The following is a 15218-nucleotide window of genomic DNA, read 5'->3' on the forward strand; positions in this document are numbered from 1 at the left end:
GGGGAAGGCGTCAGGGTCTTGGCGGCTGCCGGGAGCCTCCTCTGTTCACGCGGACAGGCCCGGGGCGCAGACGACGAAACGCCGCACACGCGCTCCCCAGGTGGGACCCGTCGACCCTCCCGGCCCGACACCTGCACGCACGTCCCGGCTTCGTCCACACTCGGCGCGCTTGTCCCGACGCGCGTACTCTTCCGCAGAGCCCGCCCCCTGCCTCACACACGGACTCCTTTTTTTCCTTCCTTCCCCCGCCACCTCACACGGACCGATACTGGGGGGTGGGCGAGCCCTGGGACCCCTCCCAGCCCCGGCGAGGGTGCCGTGGAAGCGATCCTCCCGACGCGGGCTCGGGGCGGGGGTAGGTTACGTAACAGACGGAGCTGCCGCGAGTCGTAAAACACTTGCAGGTGCAGTGTCGTGAGTGCTGTGCAAACCCCACGCTTGCAAGGCGGGCTTGGGCGATGGCTTCTAGGAGCACGCTGTCAAGGAAGACAGGACCTGCTCGTTCGAGAGCGGGAAGCCTGTGGACCCGCCCGGCTGGGCCCCCGTCGGGTCCCGTTACCGACCTCCAGCCTTGCACTCTTTCCTCCCCGGATCCTTTGTTCTGTTGTTGGGACCTCAGAATGGGGCGGCGCGGAGTCTATTCCCACTGCATTGGAGGAACGATTCAGGCAGGCTTTGGATTCACCAGCGTCAGACGTCATTGGTAGGGGTCAGGAAGCACAAGGAAGCATTCCGAGAATCTGCGGTAAACAAAGTGTAGGATGGGGAGTGAAACTGTTTTGCACGTGTAAACCTTCAAAGTGCTGGAGTTACAGGCGTGAGCCCCCGCTCCCGGCCTGATTCTTGTTTAGCATCCCAGCAGACGCTATTAACACTCCCAGCGGTCCTGCAGTACGAAATGAACGATGTTTTAGAGTGCCTTCTAAACCATCAAAGCATGGTTTAAATGGAACACAAATTTGAGTACACGTTAGGTAGGGTTTGGATTTCATAAAGGGCATTTTACTTCACTTGTTTTGTTCATTGGAAATGTTATGTGGCTCATACGTTGTAATGACATAAGCCAAAATAATTGATGAACCCACCATCCTCATTCTTCAGCTGTTCTGGTGGTGGGATGTCAGAAGAGGGAAAGTCCGTTCCCATTTGCATGAGGTTAACGTTTCCAGCATGCTTTTGATGCACCAGCATTAGAAGTCGTTGATAGGAGTCAAGCACAAGTAAACATTTGAGAACCAGTGGTAAACAAAGTGTAGGATGGAGAGTGTAATTATTTTGCACGTATTAGCATTTGCAGTCGTAGTCTGAATATTAATATCCTTCCCTAAGGAGGAAATACATTTTTAGGATGATTGTACTTAGTGAAACCTCATGTCTTCCCACAAACAAATGTGCGCTTTACATTGCTAATTTGCTTCTTATGACGTTCACCATGTGGAAGCCTCTTTATAAATGAGATTGTTTCCCTTCAGCCTGCGAGACCATTAATTAAAGCATCGTTTCACGACAGAGGCGTCGCTACTCTGGGAAGACTTGCTAAGTTAGTCTTAAGACTGTGGTGTCAGCCGGGCTCGGTGGCTCAGCCTGTAATCCCGCGCCTTGGGAGGCTGAGGTGAGTGGATTGCCTGAGCCTGTGGGTTTGACCCGCCTGGGCAACTTGACGAGACCTCATCTCTACAATAAATCAAAAAATTATTGTAGGTGGTAGTGTGCACCTGTAGTTGCAGCTACTTGGAAGCCTGAGGCGGAAGGATCGCCGGAGCCCAGCAGGTCAAGGCTGCGGTGGCCGGGAGCGGCCACTGCACTCCAGTCGGGGTGACAGAGTGAGACTCCAACTCAAAAAAAAAAAAAAAAGGACTGTGGTGTCTTCCTCGTAAGCACATTGTCACTGTGCTTTATAGATGGGAACAGATCTGTTTGGTGTTAACGAGGAGGTGTTTTTCTTTGAAAGTTAGTTGTAAGATTCTAACGTATCAGGCTTTTCTGTTTTAAAAGTGCAGCACAAAACGTGGCGCTTCACCTCTCATTTAGTTTTGATGTATGACTTTGCAGTTTGCCGTTTCAGAGTTCTTTTCAGTTCTCTGATGAAGGCTCAGCCCCTTACCTTAGCAGTCGGCCCTCTATACGTGGATCCACCAACTGCAGATGAAAAATATTCAGAGGAAAAAAGTTGCATCCGTGCTGAGCATGTACAGAATCTTTCTCGCCACCATTCCCTAAACAATTTGATATAACGGCTGTTTACATGGCATATACATTGTATTGGATATTGTCAGTAATCTAGAGAGTTTTAGTGTGGGGGCTGTGCATAGGTTATATGCAAATAAGACACTATTTCTTACCAATGTAAAGGACTTGAGCGTCTGCAGATTTTGGTATCCATGGTATCTGAGGAGGTCTGCAAACAAACCCCCCACAGATACCAATACAATTGATTGCCATTTATATTTAGCTGGATAAGAAAATCAACTCTCATTCTTAACTAGAATTCTTTTTTTTTTTTTTGAGTCAGAGGTCTCATTCTGTTACCCAGGCTGCAGTACAGTGGCACGGTCACAGCTCACCGCAGCCTCAGGCTTCTGGGCTTAGGTGATCCTTCTGCCTCAGCCTCCTGAGTGGCTGGAACTACAGGTACACGCCTCCATGCCTGGCTAATGTTTTAATTTCTTGGAGAGATAAGGTCTCGCTTTGTTGCCCAGGCTGGTCTCAAACTCCTGAGCTCAAGCAGTCCTTCCACTTTGACTTCCCAAAGTGCTGGGATTACAGACATCAGCCCATCAGGGCCTGACCTGACTCTAATGTAGAATTCTAACAGACTCTGTTAACACCAAACAGTCCTACAGTATAAAATTAGTGACATTTTAGAGTGCCTTCTAAACCAAATTTAATGGAACACGAATTTAAGTACATGTTAGGTACAGTTTAGATTTAGTAAAGAGTGTTTTACTTCATTTGTTAATTGGAGTGGCTCGTATATTGTAATTTCATAAACCAAAACAGTTGACGAACCCAGAGTCCTCATTCATTAGCTGTTCTGGTGATGGGACATCAGAATGGGGAAAGTGTTTACCCATTGCATTAGATTAATGTCAGTTTAAGCTTCTAGTACCCAGGTGTGGTAAATCATGCCTGAAATCCCAGCACTTTGGGAGGCAGGGGCAAGAGTATTGCTTGAACCCATGGGTTCGAGACCAGTCTGGGCAACTTGTGGAGATCTCATCTCTACAGTAAATCAAAAAATTAGCCGGGTGTGGTGGCATGTGCCTGTGGTTCTGGCTACTTGGAAGGCTGAGGCAGAAGGATCACCTGAGCCCAGCAGGTCAAGGCTGTGGTGGCCGTGAGTGTGCCACTGCACTCCAGCCTGGGCAGTAGTCCAAAAAAAAGTTTTTAATAGAGAAATCTGCTTGCTTGCTTTACTACATTTGTTCATAGTTCTCTATGCACAGACACACAGAAGACCATACTCTCTAAAGAAAAACTTCCAGTCCTCTAGTATAATGTGAAATCAAATTCCTTCCACTTAAACCAAAAGAAGGCAAAGGAGCAGCTGAGTAGGAAATAGCGTAGTAAGCAGAGTGGTAAGCCCTCTGGGATACAGAAACAGTTTTTGAAAAGTCAGAGTAAAGATAGTCATTAACAGTGTTATAACACATTCGAATCTTCTGATTGTCTTGATTGATAAAGCATTTACCCTTTTCCAAAACGTTTCCCAATAAGAATACACTAACATGCTTCCTATATTTGTATAAATGTATACAATACAATCCCTTAATATTTATTATGATCGATTAGTGCCAGTGTAACATGACATGCATGCTTGCTAGGCCCTTCTTAATGTATTGTTTGGTTCAGTCATCAACTGTACTCAGAACCCTTCCTCTTAGGAACCCTTCCTCTTAACTGTTAGGAGGGAGATACTGTTATTTCCATGTGACTGTGAAAGAAACTGAAGGGGGGATGGTAGTTAAGTAACTTGCCTAAGGCCACACAGGTAATATTGAGACCAGACTGACAAAGCTTATTGTCGTTATTTTGCTGTTTTAGAAACACGTATTTGAACTTGTCTAAATTAAAACATTGTGTTAATTAATAACCCTAAGTTGAAAACAAGTAGGTTAATTTATTTCATTTGTACTGTTTTTTAAAAATTCCTTTTTTCTATTTTATTTTATTTTTTGAAGCAGGATTTATTGAGAGGAAAGAAAAGCTCCCAGAGAGAGGGGACCCGAGGGCGTTGCCCCATTTTTACTCTTTTAAATGTGTTCCTGCCACTAGCTGTATCTGTTGTTGAGCACTTCATCTCTCCATGTGTGCTGTGCTTCCTTAGGGAGATGAACAGGGGTTTCTCTAGCCTACTGTGTCTTAGGTTGGCGCTGTGATTACGGATCTTGCTAATTAGGTAAAGTGTTACTGACAACTAGTTTCTGACGGTACCGCCTGCTTTTCTGAAGCAGTATAACGTCCATGTACTTTGAGCCCAGTCCTTTCCTGTGACATACTGGTATTTTATATTCAAGTTGCCCGTGTCTCTCAAAGATGCTGTTTTCCAAATTTTATACTTCTGCACCATCAGTAAAATTTTTCCTAGTCTGTAAAAGTTAGCCTCCTCAGATTTTATATTCCAACCCTCCGTGTGTGATCTTACTCACAACCCCCCTCCCACACACGCACGTGCACTCCTACTTTTTCCCCCCTCTGTCTTCTACGTATTTCTTGTTAGTCCTTGAGGGATGAATCCCAAGTGCTTCACTGTTACATAGGCATTGAGCAAATACTTAGAGAAGATTATCACTGCATGTTTGTGTGTGTTTAATTCTAGATATTTGTAGAGCCATTGAATTGTTGGAAAAACTACAAAGAAGTGGGGAAGTACCACCTCAGAAACTTCAGGCTCTGCAGAGGGTCCTTCAAAGTGAGTTCTGCAATGCTGTGAGAGAGGTGAGTACACGTCAGTAGAATTTACTAAAAATTTGAATTAATTAGGTCAGATAACACTGAAATTTGGGTTCATAATTTCTTAAGAAAATAAACTCTAGAAAACATTAGAAACTGTCTAGCCAAGCATGGTGGAGTGTGTCTAGTTCCAGCTACTTGGAAGGCTGAGGTGGAAGAATCGCCTAAGCCAGCGGGTTGAGGCTGCGGTAGCTGTGAGTGTGCTACTGCATTCCAGCCTGGGCTACAAGAGTGACTCTCCAACTCAAAAAAAAAAAAATTAGAAGTGGTCCTTCTCATTCTTAGAATTTCTGATAGAACATTTTACAAAGATGCATGAATTTGCGTATAGTTTTAATACTCATTAACTTCTCAAAATGGTATATGTAAGATTTAAAATAAGATATCTCTGGGTTCTACAGGTCTATGAGCATGTCTATGAGACTGTGGACATCAGTAGCAGTCCTGAAGTGAGAGCTAATGCGACTGCAAAGGTAAAGCTTTTTATTTTCCAACAGTGAGAGTTCTTTGTGAATTAGAGGTTTAAATTTGTAGTTATCAGATTCTTAAGAAGCTCATTTTGAAAACTAGCATGCATCTTTCAGCCTACACTAAGATTCTCAAGTGCTGAGAAGACTTTGGCTTTACATAAGATATTTCATCATGCAGCTGAGATAATGCATTGAAAATGTACTTGCGAGCCGGGCTCGATGGCTCAGCCTGTAATCCCGCGCCTTTGGGAGGCTGAGGTGAGTGGATTGCCTGAGCCCACGGGTTTGAGACCCGCCTGGGCAACTTGGCGAGACCTCATCTCTACAATAAATCAAAAAATTAGCCGGGTGTGGTAGCGCGCGTCTGTAATTCTGTCTACTTGGAAGGCTGAGGGGGAAGGATCACCAGAGCCACTGCACTCCAGCCTGGGTGACAGAGTGAGACTCCAACTCAAAAAAAAAAAAAAGAAAATGTACTTGCACACGATAATGTATATCAGGTAGCACATAATTGTGTTGTATACCTTATACATCTTATCTCTGTGACATTAATTTGTTAATATTCATCACCGTTCCGAGGTATGAACTATCATCATTTTATCAAGGCAGCATTGAGCTTAGGTTACTTGCCTCAAACCACACAAATCAGAACAATGGCGCCGAGGACTTCCCTGGGTTGCTATTCGCTTTCTTCCTTCCCTTGCGTGCAGTTCTGTGCTGTGTTTTCCACAAGCAATTCAGTTGGTGACCACAGTGTCCCTCATATGTGGTTGGAGTAGGTTAATATCAGCAATAGATGACTTACACTAGAATTAGTCAATAGCAGGTAATTTTTCATTGGCAGTTTCTGACTCCCAAAAAGAAATGCCAGACTGTCTGTTGAATACAAGCACCTAAACATGTGAGTGTAGTTTGTCAGAGTGGAAAAGATCATGGAAACTTGGTTGTAGTCCCTGAGTTGTAAGACCTTCACACCGTACTGAGTTTCTGAGCCTTGAATCCATTATCTGTGCAATGAGGCCTTTTTCAGAGCTTCAAAGAGAGTGAGTATTCAAAAAATCTTGACTTACTTCTTCTACCATCCTATTTTTGCTCATGCATCCTGATCCATCACCAAAAAATGGTACCAGTTTACCTACCTTCAAAAGAAAAATGAAACAGAAAATCCCAACTTGAGAATTCATTTATATTAATCTAAATTTGAGTCTTAAAGATGATGTTTCATCATCTTTGGGAGCTTTTATTTGCAACTAGATGATTAGCTAAAGCAAGAAGAACATTCTGGTTGGCTATGTACCCCTCTTTTTTCAGCATTGAGTTATTTCTTGCCACTTTAGTCATTTAGTATATAGTACAAGTGGTATAGCAGCCCAAATGACTGCATGTTAAGGACACCTCCACGCTGATGATGTAAGTAGGTTGTGCCCTGCACAGGGACCTCTGGAAGAGCTGGGCTTCCAGACCTAAAGCTCGGGGCAGCGGGCCTGCTGGGCAGAGGTGGCCCGCCTTGCCATGCACGATGTTATCTGCCCAGCAAGGCTGCTTGCTGCAGCCAGGCACATGGGGCTACACAACAGACTGGGCACTGGATGGGCCGGGAGGGGCCCGAAAAATTTCAACATCGCCTGCAGAGTCCCAGAATATTGATTCTTTTCATGTGTTATCTCAAGAAAACCTTAGCTTACCCTCTCAGAACCACCAGCGAATTCGTGGGCATTCAGATATCAGAAGTTTGTGTCCCGGTGGTAGTTTTTAAAAAGAGAAGAACTAAAGTGAATAAAGGCCATGTTTTTAGATACGTAAAACAATTTTTTTCAGGCTACTGTTGCTGCATTTGCTGCCAGCGAAGGACATTCTCATCCTCGAGTGGTTGAGCTACCAAAAACAGAAGAGGGCCTTGGATTCAATATTATGGGAGGCAAAGAACAGAATTCTCCAATCTATATATCGCGCATAATTCCAGGTGGAATTGCTGATCGACATGGGGGCCTCAAACGAGGAGACCAACTCCTTTCTGTTAATGGAGTGGTGAGGATGGATTTTATTTCTATTTGCAGCGATGTGTTGTGAGCACTAGGGGGCGTGTTTGAGTTATAGAACCCTGGGGAAAACCGAAGAAACTTCCATAGCTTAGAAAGCCCTTGAGGGGCCAAATGTGATGCCTCATGCCTGTGATCCCAGCTCTTTGGGAGGCCCAGGCAGCAGGATTTCTTGGGGCTATGAGATTGAGACCAACCTGGGCAACATAGCCTCAAAAAAAATAATTAAAAGAAAAATCAGGCTGGATGCAGTGGCTCATGCCCATAAATCCCAGCATTTTGGGAGGTTCAGGTGAGAGGATTGCCTAAGCCCACGGGTTCGAGACCAGCCTGGGCAACTTGGTGAGCCCTCATCTCTACAGTAAATCAAAAAATTAGCTAGGCCAGCTACTTGGAAGACTGAGGCGGAAGGATCAGCAGTTTGAGGCTGTGGTGGCCATGAGCGTGCCACTGCACTCCAGCCTGGGCGACAGAGTGAGACTCCAACTCAAAAAAAAAAAATAAATCTCTTGAGGGAATCTTAGGCAGTACTATTTAGTACAATGATCCCTTTATTTTAAAGCTATTTAAATGTGTTTTGCTTCTTTCCAATGTAAATTAGCAGTACTTAGTGTGATTTTTATGACATAATCTCTTTAGTAGTTAAGGCAGTACGTTAAATTAGAAGTCTACCCTCGTTTTACTTTTATGGAATGACAGTTGTGTGATTTGCTTCTGACTTACTGAAATGATAGGGAATATGGATTGATATGCTAATTATTTGGAACTCAAAGAACAAGTTTTAGAGGATAAGCAGAATATGATGTAGAGAAGAGGGTTTCACACTGATGAAAGTGGTAAAGCAGGATTAGTTCTTAGTCTTACAGGGTTGGAGTAATAGAGCGTGGAAACTCTTCTGCTTGATGCTGTTTTAAGCATTTTTGGATTTCGCATTACTTTCAGAACCTAGGTACTAATGAGTGTGTTTTTTTTCCTAGAGTGTTGAAGGAGAACATCATGAAAAGGCCGTAGAACTGCTGAAGGCCGCTCAAGGCAAGGTCAAGTTGGTAGTGCGATACACACCCAAAGTCCTAGAAGAAATGGAGTCCCGCTTTGAAAAAATGAGATCAGCAAAGCGCAGGCAACAGACCTAATCCTGCTCAAGACTGGATATTTCATTGTGCTTTATAGCTAGAGAAGTTTTACTTGTGACCTACTGATGGCCGCAATGCGAATGATTGTAAAACACAAACAGATTTCCCGTGAAATTCTCCTTGCCATTTTATAAATGCCTATTTTAACATCCTTTATGGTTCCAGAGATGCATACACTTTTTTCTGATAAGAAAAAGCAAAAGGTGATGAGGGCAATTCTGTCCTGCTGTTTTTACAGGCCTTTTTCAAATGCAGATTTTGTCATAAAATTGTTACAGATTTTTTAAAATAATTTTTTAATATTAAAATGTACTTTTACATTCTTAATCTTTTTTTAAAAAAATTTTTCTTCATTTGGCTGCTTATTTAAAAGTAACAGTTTCTCCTTTTTTTTTGTTTGCTTACTCTGTTTTTTAATCTGTGAAATTTCTTTACAGTTTTCCAAGAAATTAAACATAACAGTCATTCATTACAGCAGTTCATTACACTATCAATGTGACATCTTGCTGCGTTTTGTACTTTGAACACATAATATATATAATCAGTGGTAAATCATAACTCAGCACAGTGGACTTTTTTTTACTTTTATTTAAGCATAATGTATAATGGGTATTCATTTATACTGATTTGTAAAAGTAAGTTTTTAGACACTGAAACAATCGTTGCTAAAATATGTATTCTTAATATTTGAGCGTTGAGGCAAAAGGATGTAATTTGATTGTTAGCATTATTGATTACATCCCTTTCTATTTATATTTATAAATTTTAAGTGCAAAACAGCTTCAGAGTTCATCTTTGCAAATCTTTTAATGCTATTCATTTTTATTTAAATACACAGCATTGCTTATTTTTGTTCCATCCATTCCTAGAGATGAACCCATTACTTTGTGGAAAATAGCAGAAGCAAAGAAGAGAAAGCTATACCTTTTCCCTAACTAGCTTCAAGTACACATTCTTATTAGCTCAGTTTAAAGAATTGACTTTAAATAGAAGAGAGGATATATTTAAGAAATGTAGGAATCAGGAGGTGATTTATTCATAAGAATCTGTAGAGTCTGTCAAAATAAATAGGAACTCACATGAAAATGGTTGGCTTTAGAGATGCAGTCTTTGTTTACGATTTAAATGTAGTGGGAATTTTGAGAGAGATTTTATTTCATTCGTCCACTGGATGTCGGTACCTTACTAAAAGGCAGCTATCAGTGTGTGACTGTCACTGAGGTTTTCTTAAAGACTGGAATTAGAGCTGAGTTTCATTTTCAGTCACAACTTAGAAGGAATATTCGTTCTTTAAAAAAAAGTGACATGTTCAAAAGAAGATAATGGAGTTAAACATATAAGGAACTTGGCATAATTATCGACCCTGTAAAAAAGTGGGCATTCTGTAACATTCCTTCTGGAAGAATAGAAATGTATGCTTTTCTTCTGCATGTTTGTGAGCACTGTGAGTCTTAGAAGATTATTCCAGTTTTCAATGATTTTTCAAAATAAAAGTCAATCAGCATTGTTATTTATCATTTAGGTATTGAACACTGGATTGCATGGTTGAATGTGTCTTTAATCCACTACAAAATGTGCTTGTTATCGATAGGATCATGTTGTTAGATTGTATATTTTCAAAATTAATGATTTTTAAATGTTGAGACCAAAGTAGTGTAGAAGTATGGAGTTATTTTAATTTAATTGTAAAATTATTAGAGGTGTTTGTTGTAGAGCTTTATATATTACAGAGAGGTATTGGTGCATATACAAACAGTAATATTATTGTTATGCTTGTATTCTTGAATTTCAGGGCAAGTAAACCCTGAAGGAATCTTATTTTAGTATGGCTGCAACTGCAATAGCTTTTAAGGACATATCAACATTTCATAATAAATTATAGCTTCCTTGTTCGGTGTCTCAGCTGTTTCAGAACTTTCAGCCAAGTTAAATCTCTTTTGCTGTTAAAACTTAGTAAGTTGAGTAAGCTGTTTTTTTTCTTCTGCAATAAGTAACCCACAATCTGTTCTTTGTGTGGGTTGACACCTATTTATAATTTTAAAAGATAGCTTAAAGGAGCCAAATACAGGAGTTTTGCTACTGTGGAGTAGCAGTAGTTTGTTGTCATTAATGCCGTTTTTGTAGTGTATCCCAGAATTTTAGATTATGACCAAGGAAAGACACAGTCATTCAGTGGCAGAGGTGTACGGTAGTGGTCTAGACAGTAATGTGGTGAGGAGGTGAAGGGAATTTTCGCTCGGAGATGGGTGAATCATGAATAAAGCTAGTCATATAGTAAGTATATCCTAGATGTTTGATTTATAAATTACAAATATAAATTATCTTCCCCTCCCCAATTTCTGTTTATTTTCTTGGTATTTCAAAATGGGATGAGGCAGTGATTTGCAACCTTAGCTGCATATTAGAATGCCCTGCAGAGCTTTAAAAAATATTGATACCTGGGTCTCATCCCGTGACAACTAAATCAGAATCACTTATTTTTAAAGCTTTTTAGGTGGTTCTAACAGACACCCAGGGTTGAGAACCGCTAGTTTTCCCCATTATAAAGTTACCCAGTGACACTGGGAGTGTCAGAATAGAGTAAGTAATTCAGTTTGCAGCTACTTAACGATTGATCATATTCTCGAGGAGGAAAAGCTACTTGGCATTCCTTATTTGAAAAGTAATGACAGTCTACCTTTTTTAAAAAATAATAACTACCTGTAGAAGTGTAAACTTTTCATGTCTGTTACCTTTCTGCCCCCTTTGCCTTTAAAACTTACATAAATGTTTGTCATTGGAGAAAGCATGTTTAAAAATTGCGGATGAGAAATGTTGTGAATAGTGATGTGCTGTCTTCCTGTGGCCACATCACCCATCGGTCTGACACTAGATTACAGCAGCTGACTTCTTCAGGATCTGATTCAGATGGGTTTTGAAAATATTTTAAAAATATCTCTGTCCTCAATTTAAATTATTTTTCGCAAGTACTTGAGTTTGGCTCAAGTACTCTGTTTACAACTAAAGTGGATATCACAGCATTTAATAGAAGAAATGGTTATGGCTTATCTGAAAAGATTGTCAGCATGACTTGGTGTAGACTTAAAAGAATAAATGTGAATATTTTATAATGTGGAATGATCATTGAAATATCAAGGACTCTAGTAATTGTATTTCTTGAATAAATGGATGTCTTTGAATTTTCTCACAATTTGTTGTGTCCTCTGCCGACAGTCTGTTTTTATGGTTTTTATTGTCTAAAATTCACTAGTGGTGCTTTTTTAAAGATTGCCATTATGGTTAGTATGGTTAGATAGTGGGGGAAAAAATTACTTGCTGACTAATTTTCAAGAACTTTCAAACTAATTTGTATCAACATAGTTTTTTAAAATACTAGTAAATGGTATGCTACTTTTTTAGTCTGTGATAAATGTGATATCCAAAATGGATGTAAAATAACACTTTTTCAATAGTTGACTCCATTTATCAATTTAATTCTGCTTTTAAGGTGTATTTAATATAAATTTGTATGAGTTATGTCCTTGTTCTTTGGATTTGAAAAAAAATGGATAGAACTACATAGTATGTTTCTGAAAGCTATGTATAAAATAACTTACATAAGGCAAAAGCATAATTTGTGGTGGCTGCTGAAATGAAATTTCAAATTTCTATATTTTGGTTTGTCTTTCATAAAATTTAACTGAAGAAAACATTCTCTTGTGTTATTTCAGGAGTGGCAGTATGATACATGATTGAGACCACAGATTCTGAAACGCAACTACCCTGGTCTAATCCCAGTTCCAGTGTTACTGTGTGTGTGTCACCATAGATAGGCGTCTCTGTGCTTAATCTCCTTGTCTGTCATCTGTTATGAGTGCTTACGAGTGCTAACCATTATCTTAGAAGGGTTCCTGGTATAGTAAATACTATTTGTGCGTGCGTGTGTGTGTGTGTTTGTGGGGGGAGAGTTTCCATAAAATAACTTCAGGACCTTATGAACTAAAGGAGATAATTCTGATCAAATAAAATTAATGGATTGATGCCTGAAAACAGATAACCTTTAAATTATGCTTGGAAACCATAAGAAGAATAAGATTCATAAGACATTGTTAGGTTTCTGTTTACTGTGAGCAAAGAAACTCATGGAGTTTTAAACTTGGAGCTTTAAGAGTAAAGCCACATTCAGAATGAAATTCACTGGAATAAGTGCAAGTTAGAATCTGTTAAATGAGAAAAGCGATTTATGAGATGACCTACCTCTAGAGACACTGGATAGCTGGAATGGGTGTTGGCATCACTACCATCAATTTTTAAAAAGCATGGAAGTGTGTCTGGCAAACAGTGACATTTAGTGTGAGGCCTCTATGTCTTTAAGACCTTAATAGACCAGAGTATCCATTCCCGAAATTTTCAAATTATAGGTTTGCTGTATTCACTATGGTTGATTATTCTGATTTTAATATAATGAAGTGGTGATCCACTTCTTGTGCATTTATTTCTTTAGTGTACATTTATTTCTCCATTTGATGAAATCTTTAAGATTTCCTTAATAGTACAGAGCAGAAGATAAGTTCATACAGAATTCATTTGTCAGTTTTCTTTCTTAGAATCTTACATTGTAAAAACGGAGAAGTCCCTCATGTCAAAGTATACGTAAGGTCTTTCCTAATCCTCACCAACTACAGAAGTCTGTTTTGGACACAGTCAAGATGGTTAAAAAGTTTTAAAGCATGAAAGATCTCTAATTTGTTACGATCTCAGCCGAATTGTTCAGACTAATAGATTTAAAAAAAAAAAATGTAGTCATTGGCAGCAGATAAGTTCCCCATACATGGCAATTGGAGACCATTTCATCAAAGAATAATGAAAGCTTGAATCTTTTAATTTTGTTTTGTGTTTTTTTGCTTTTTATTTGGTAAAGAAATCCATTCAAAACTTAAAAGTTGTCAAGGGAAGATTATTCCTGGTATCTCGACATATTTTTGAGCCCGAGTTCAGATACTTAAGTTTGTGTTTTAAGGTGTTATTTTGTCCCCCCAAAAAAGATACGTTGGAGATCTAACCCCCAGTACCTCAGAATGTGACTGGAGACAAGGTCTTTACAGAGGTGATCAAATAAAGTGTCATTAGAGAGGGCCTTAATGCCACTTGAGTCCTTTAAAAAGGAAAAAACTTGCCTGGTCCTTCCAAGTAGCTGGAAGGACAGGTGCAAGCCATTAAAATAAAAAGGAAAGAAGCCGGGCTCCGTGGCTCAGTCTGTAATCCCACACCTTTGGGAGGCTGAGGTGAATGGATTGCCTGAGCCACGGGTTCGAGACCCATCCGGGCAACTTGGCGAGACCTCATCTCTACAATAAATTAAAAAAAAATTAGCCAGCGGTGGTAGTGCACCTGTAGTTCCAGCTACTTGGAAGGCTGAGGCGGAAGGATCGCAGGAGCCCAGCAGGTCGAGGCTGCAGTGGCTGGGAGCGGCCACTGCACTCCAGTCTGGGTGACAGAGTGAGACTCCAACTCAAAAAAAAAAAAAAAAGGAAAGAAAACCATGAGATTTGGATACAGACATGCACACGGAGAACACGATGTGAAGACGGCAAAGATCACAGAGATACTTGTACAAGCCAAGAAATGTTCAAGACTGCCAACAAGCCACCAGGAGTAAGAGCAGGCGTGGGCCAAAATCTCCCCTACACCCTTCTGAAGGCTCCCACTGTTGACACCTTATCTCAGACTTCAGCCTCTGCAACTGGGAGACAATCATTCTCTCGCTTAAGCCATGGTTTGTGGTACTTCAAGCAGCCTTAGAAAACGAACAGGTAAGAGAACCCACCTTTCAGTGGCATCACTACCAAAAATGGGTACCAAAGCAAAATTAAATTGGGTTTCTTCCATGTGCATTAAAGTTCTGGTAGACATGGCTTTGACTAAGCAATGATGAGAGTTCTGGCCCTTGGGATGGGGAGAGTGCTGGGTTCTTCACTCTCCACGGTTGAAATGCTTCCTTGGACGCCTGTGCGGCCATCTTATGGAGCCACGTGGTCACCTGGGCTTGTTGGCCTCAGCGCTCAGTCTTCTCTGGTTGTCAATGTCAGCTGCCATGTCAGTCAAGGCATGGCTGCCTCTCGAGGACTTCACGTGTTGTCGTTGTCAGGGCACAGAGGAGAGAAGCTTCTGCAGAAGCCCTTGTTTTGGGTCCTGGACATTTCACCCGTCCGGATGATCCATGTGCCTGATGCGACACACAAGTACAACCAGCACTGACTATCTCTCCATGTCTTCCCAACGCTCCATGGCCAGGTACGGTGGCTCATGCCTGTCACCCAGCACTTTGGGAGGCGAAGATGAGAGGATTGCCTGAGCTCAGGGGTTTGAGACCAGCCTGGGCAATTTGTCTCTACAATAAAAAAAAAAATTAGCTGAGCATGGTGGTGCACACCCATAGTTCCAGCTACCTGGAAGGTTGAGGTAGAAGGATCGCCTGAACCCAGCAGGTCGAGGTCGCAGTGGCCATGAGCATGCATGCCATTCATTGCACTCCAGCCTGAGAGACAGAGTGAGACTCCCACTCAAAAAAGAAAAAAAAGAAAGAGCCGGGCTAGGTGGCTCAGCCTGCAATCCCGCGCCTTTGGGAGGCTGAGGTGAGTGGA

The 15218-nt window shown here is 41.2% G+C and overlaps 1 protein-coding gene across 1 annotated transcript in view; it reads left to right on the forward strand.

Annotated features, from left to right (window-relative positions):
• LOC103252121 (protein lin-7 homolog C) overlaps positions 1–12284 on the forward strand; it is a 13539-nt gene extending 1255 nt beyond the window's left edge. The window contains exons 2-7 of the mRNA XM_021708952.1: positions 58–355; positions 620–756; positions 4780–4938; positions 5355–5426; positions 7242–7451; positions 8440–12284. Of these exons, the coding sequence (XP_021564627.1) occupies positions 58–355; positions 620–756; positions 4780–4938; positions 5355–5426; positions 7242–7451; positions 8440–8595 (1032 nt within the window). The 3' untranslated portion in view covers positions 8596–12284. The remainder of the gene's footprint in view (positions 1–57; positions 356–619; positions 757–4779; positions 4939–5354; positions 5427–7241; positions 7452–8439) is intronic.
• The last annotated feature ends 2934 nt before the right edge of the window (positions 12285–15218 follow it).

Source organism: Carlito syrichta, unplaced genomic scaffold (genome assembly GCF_000164805.1).
Source record: "Carlito syrichta isolate Samal-C Ts95f unplaced genomic scaffold, Tarsius_syrichta-2.0.1 Scaffold153629, whole genome shotgun sequence".
Taxonomy (NCBI): domain Eukaryota; kingdom Metazoa; phylum Chordata; class Mammalia; order Primates; family Tarsiidae; genus Carlito; species Carlito syrichta.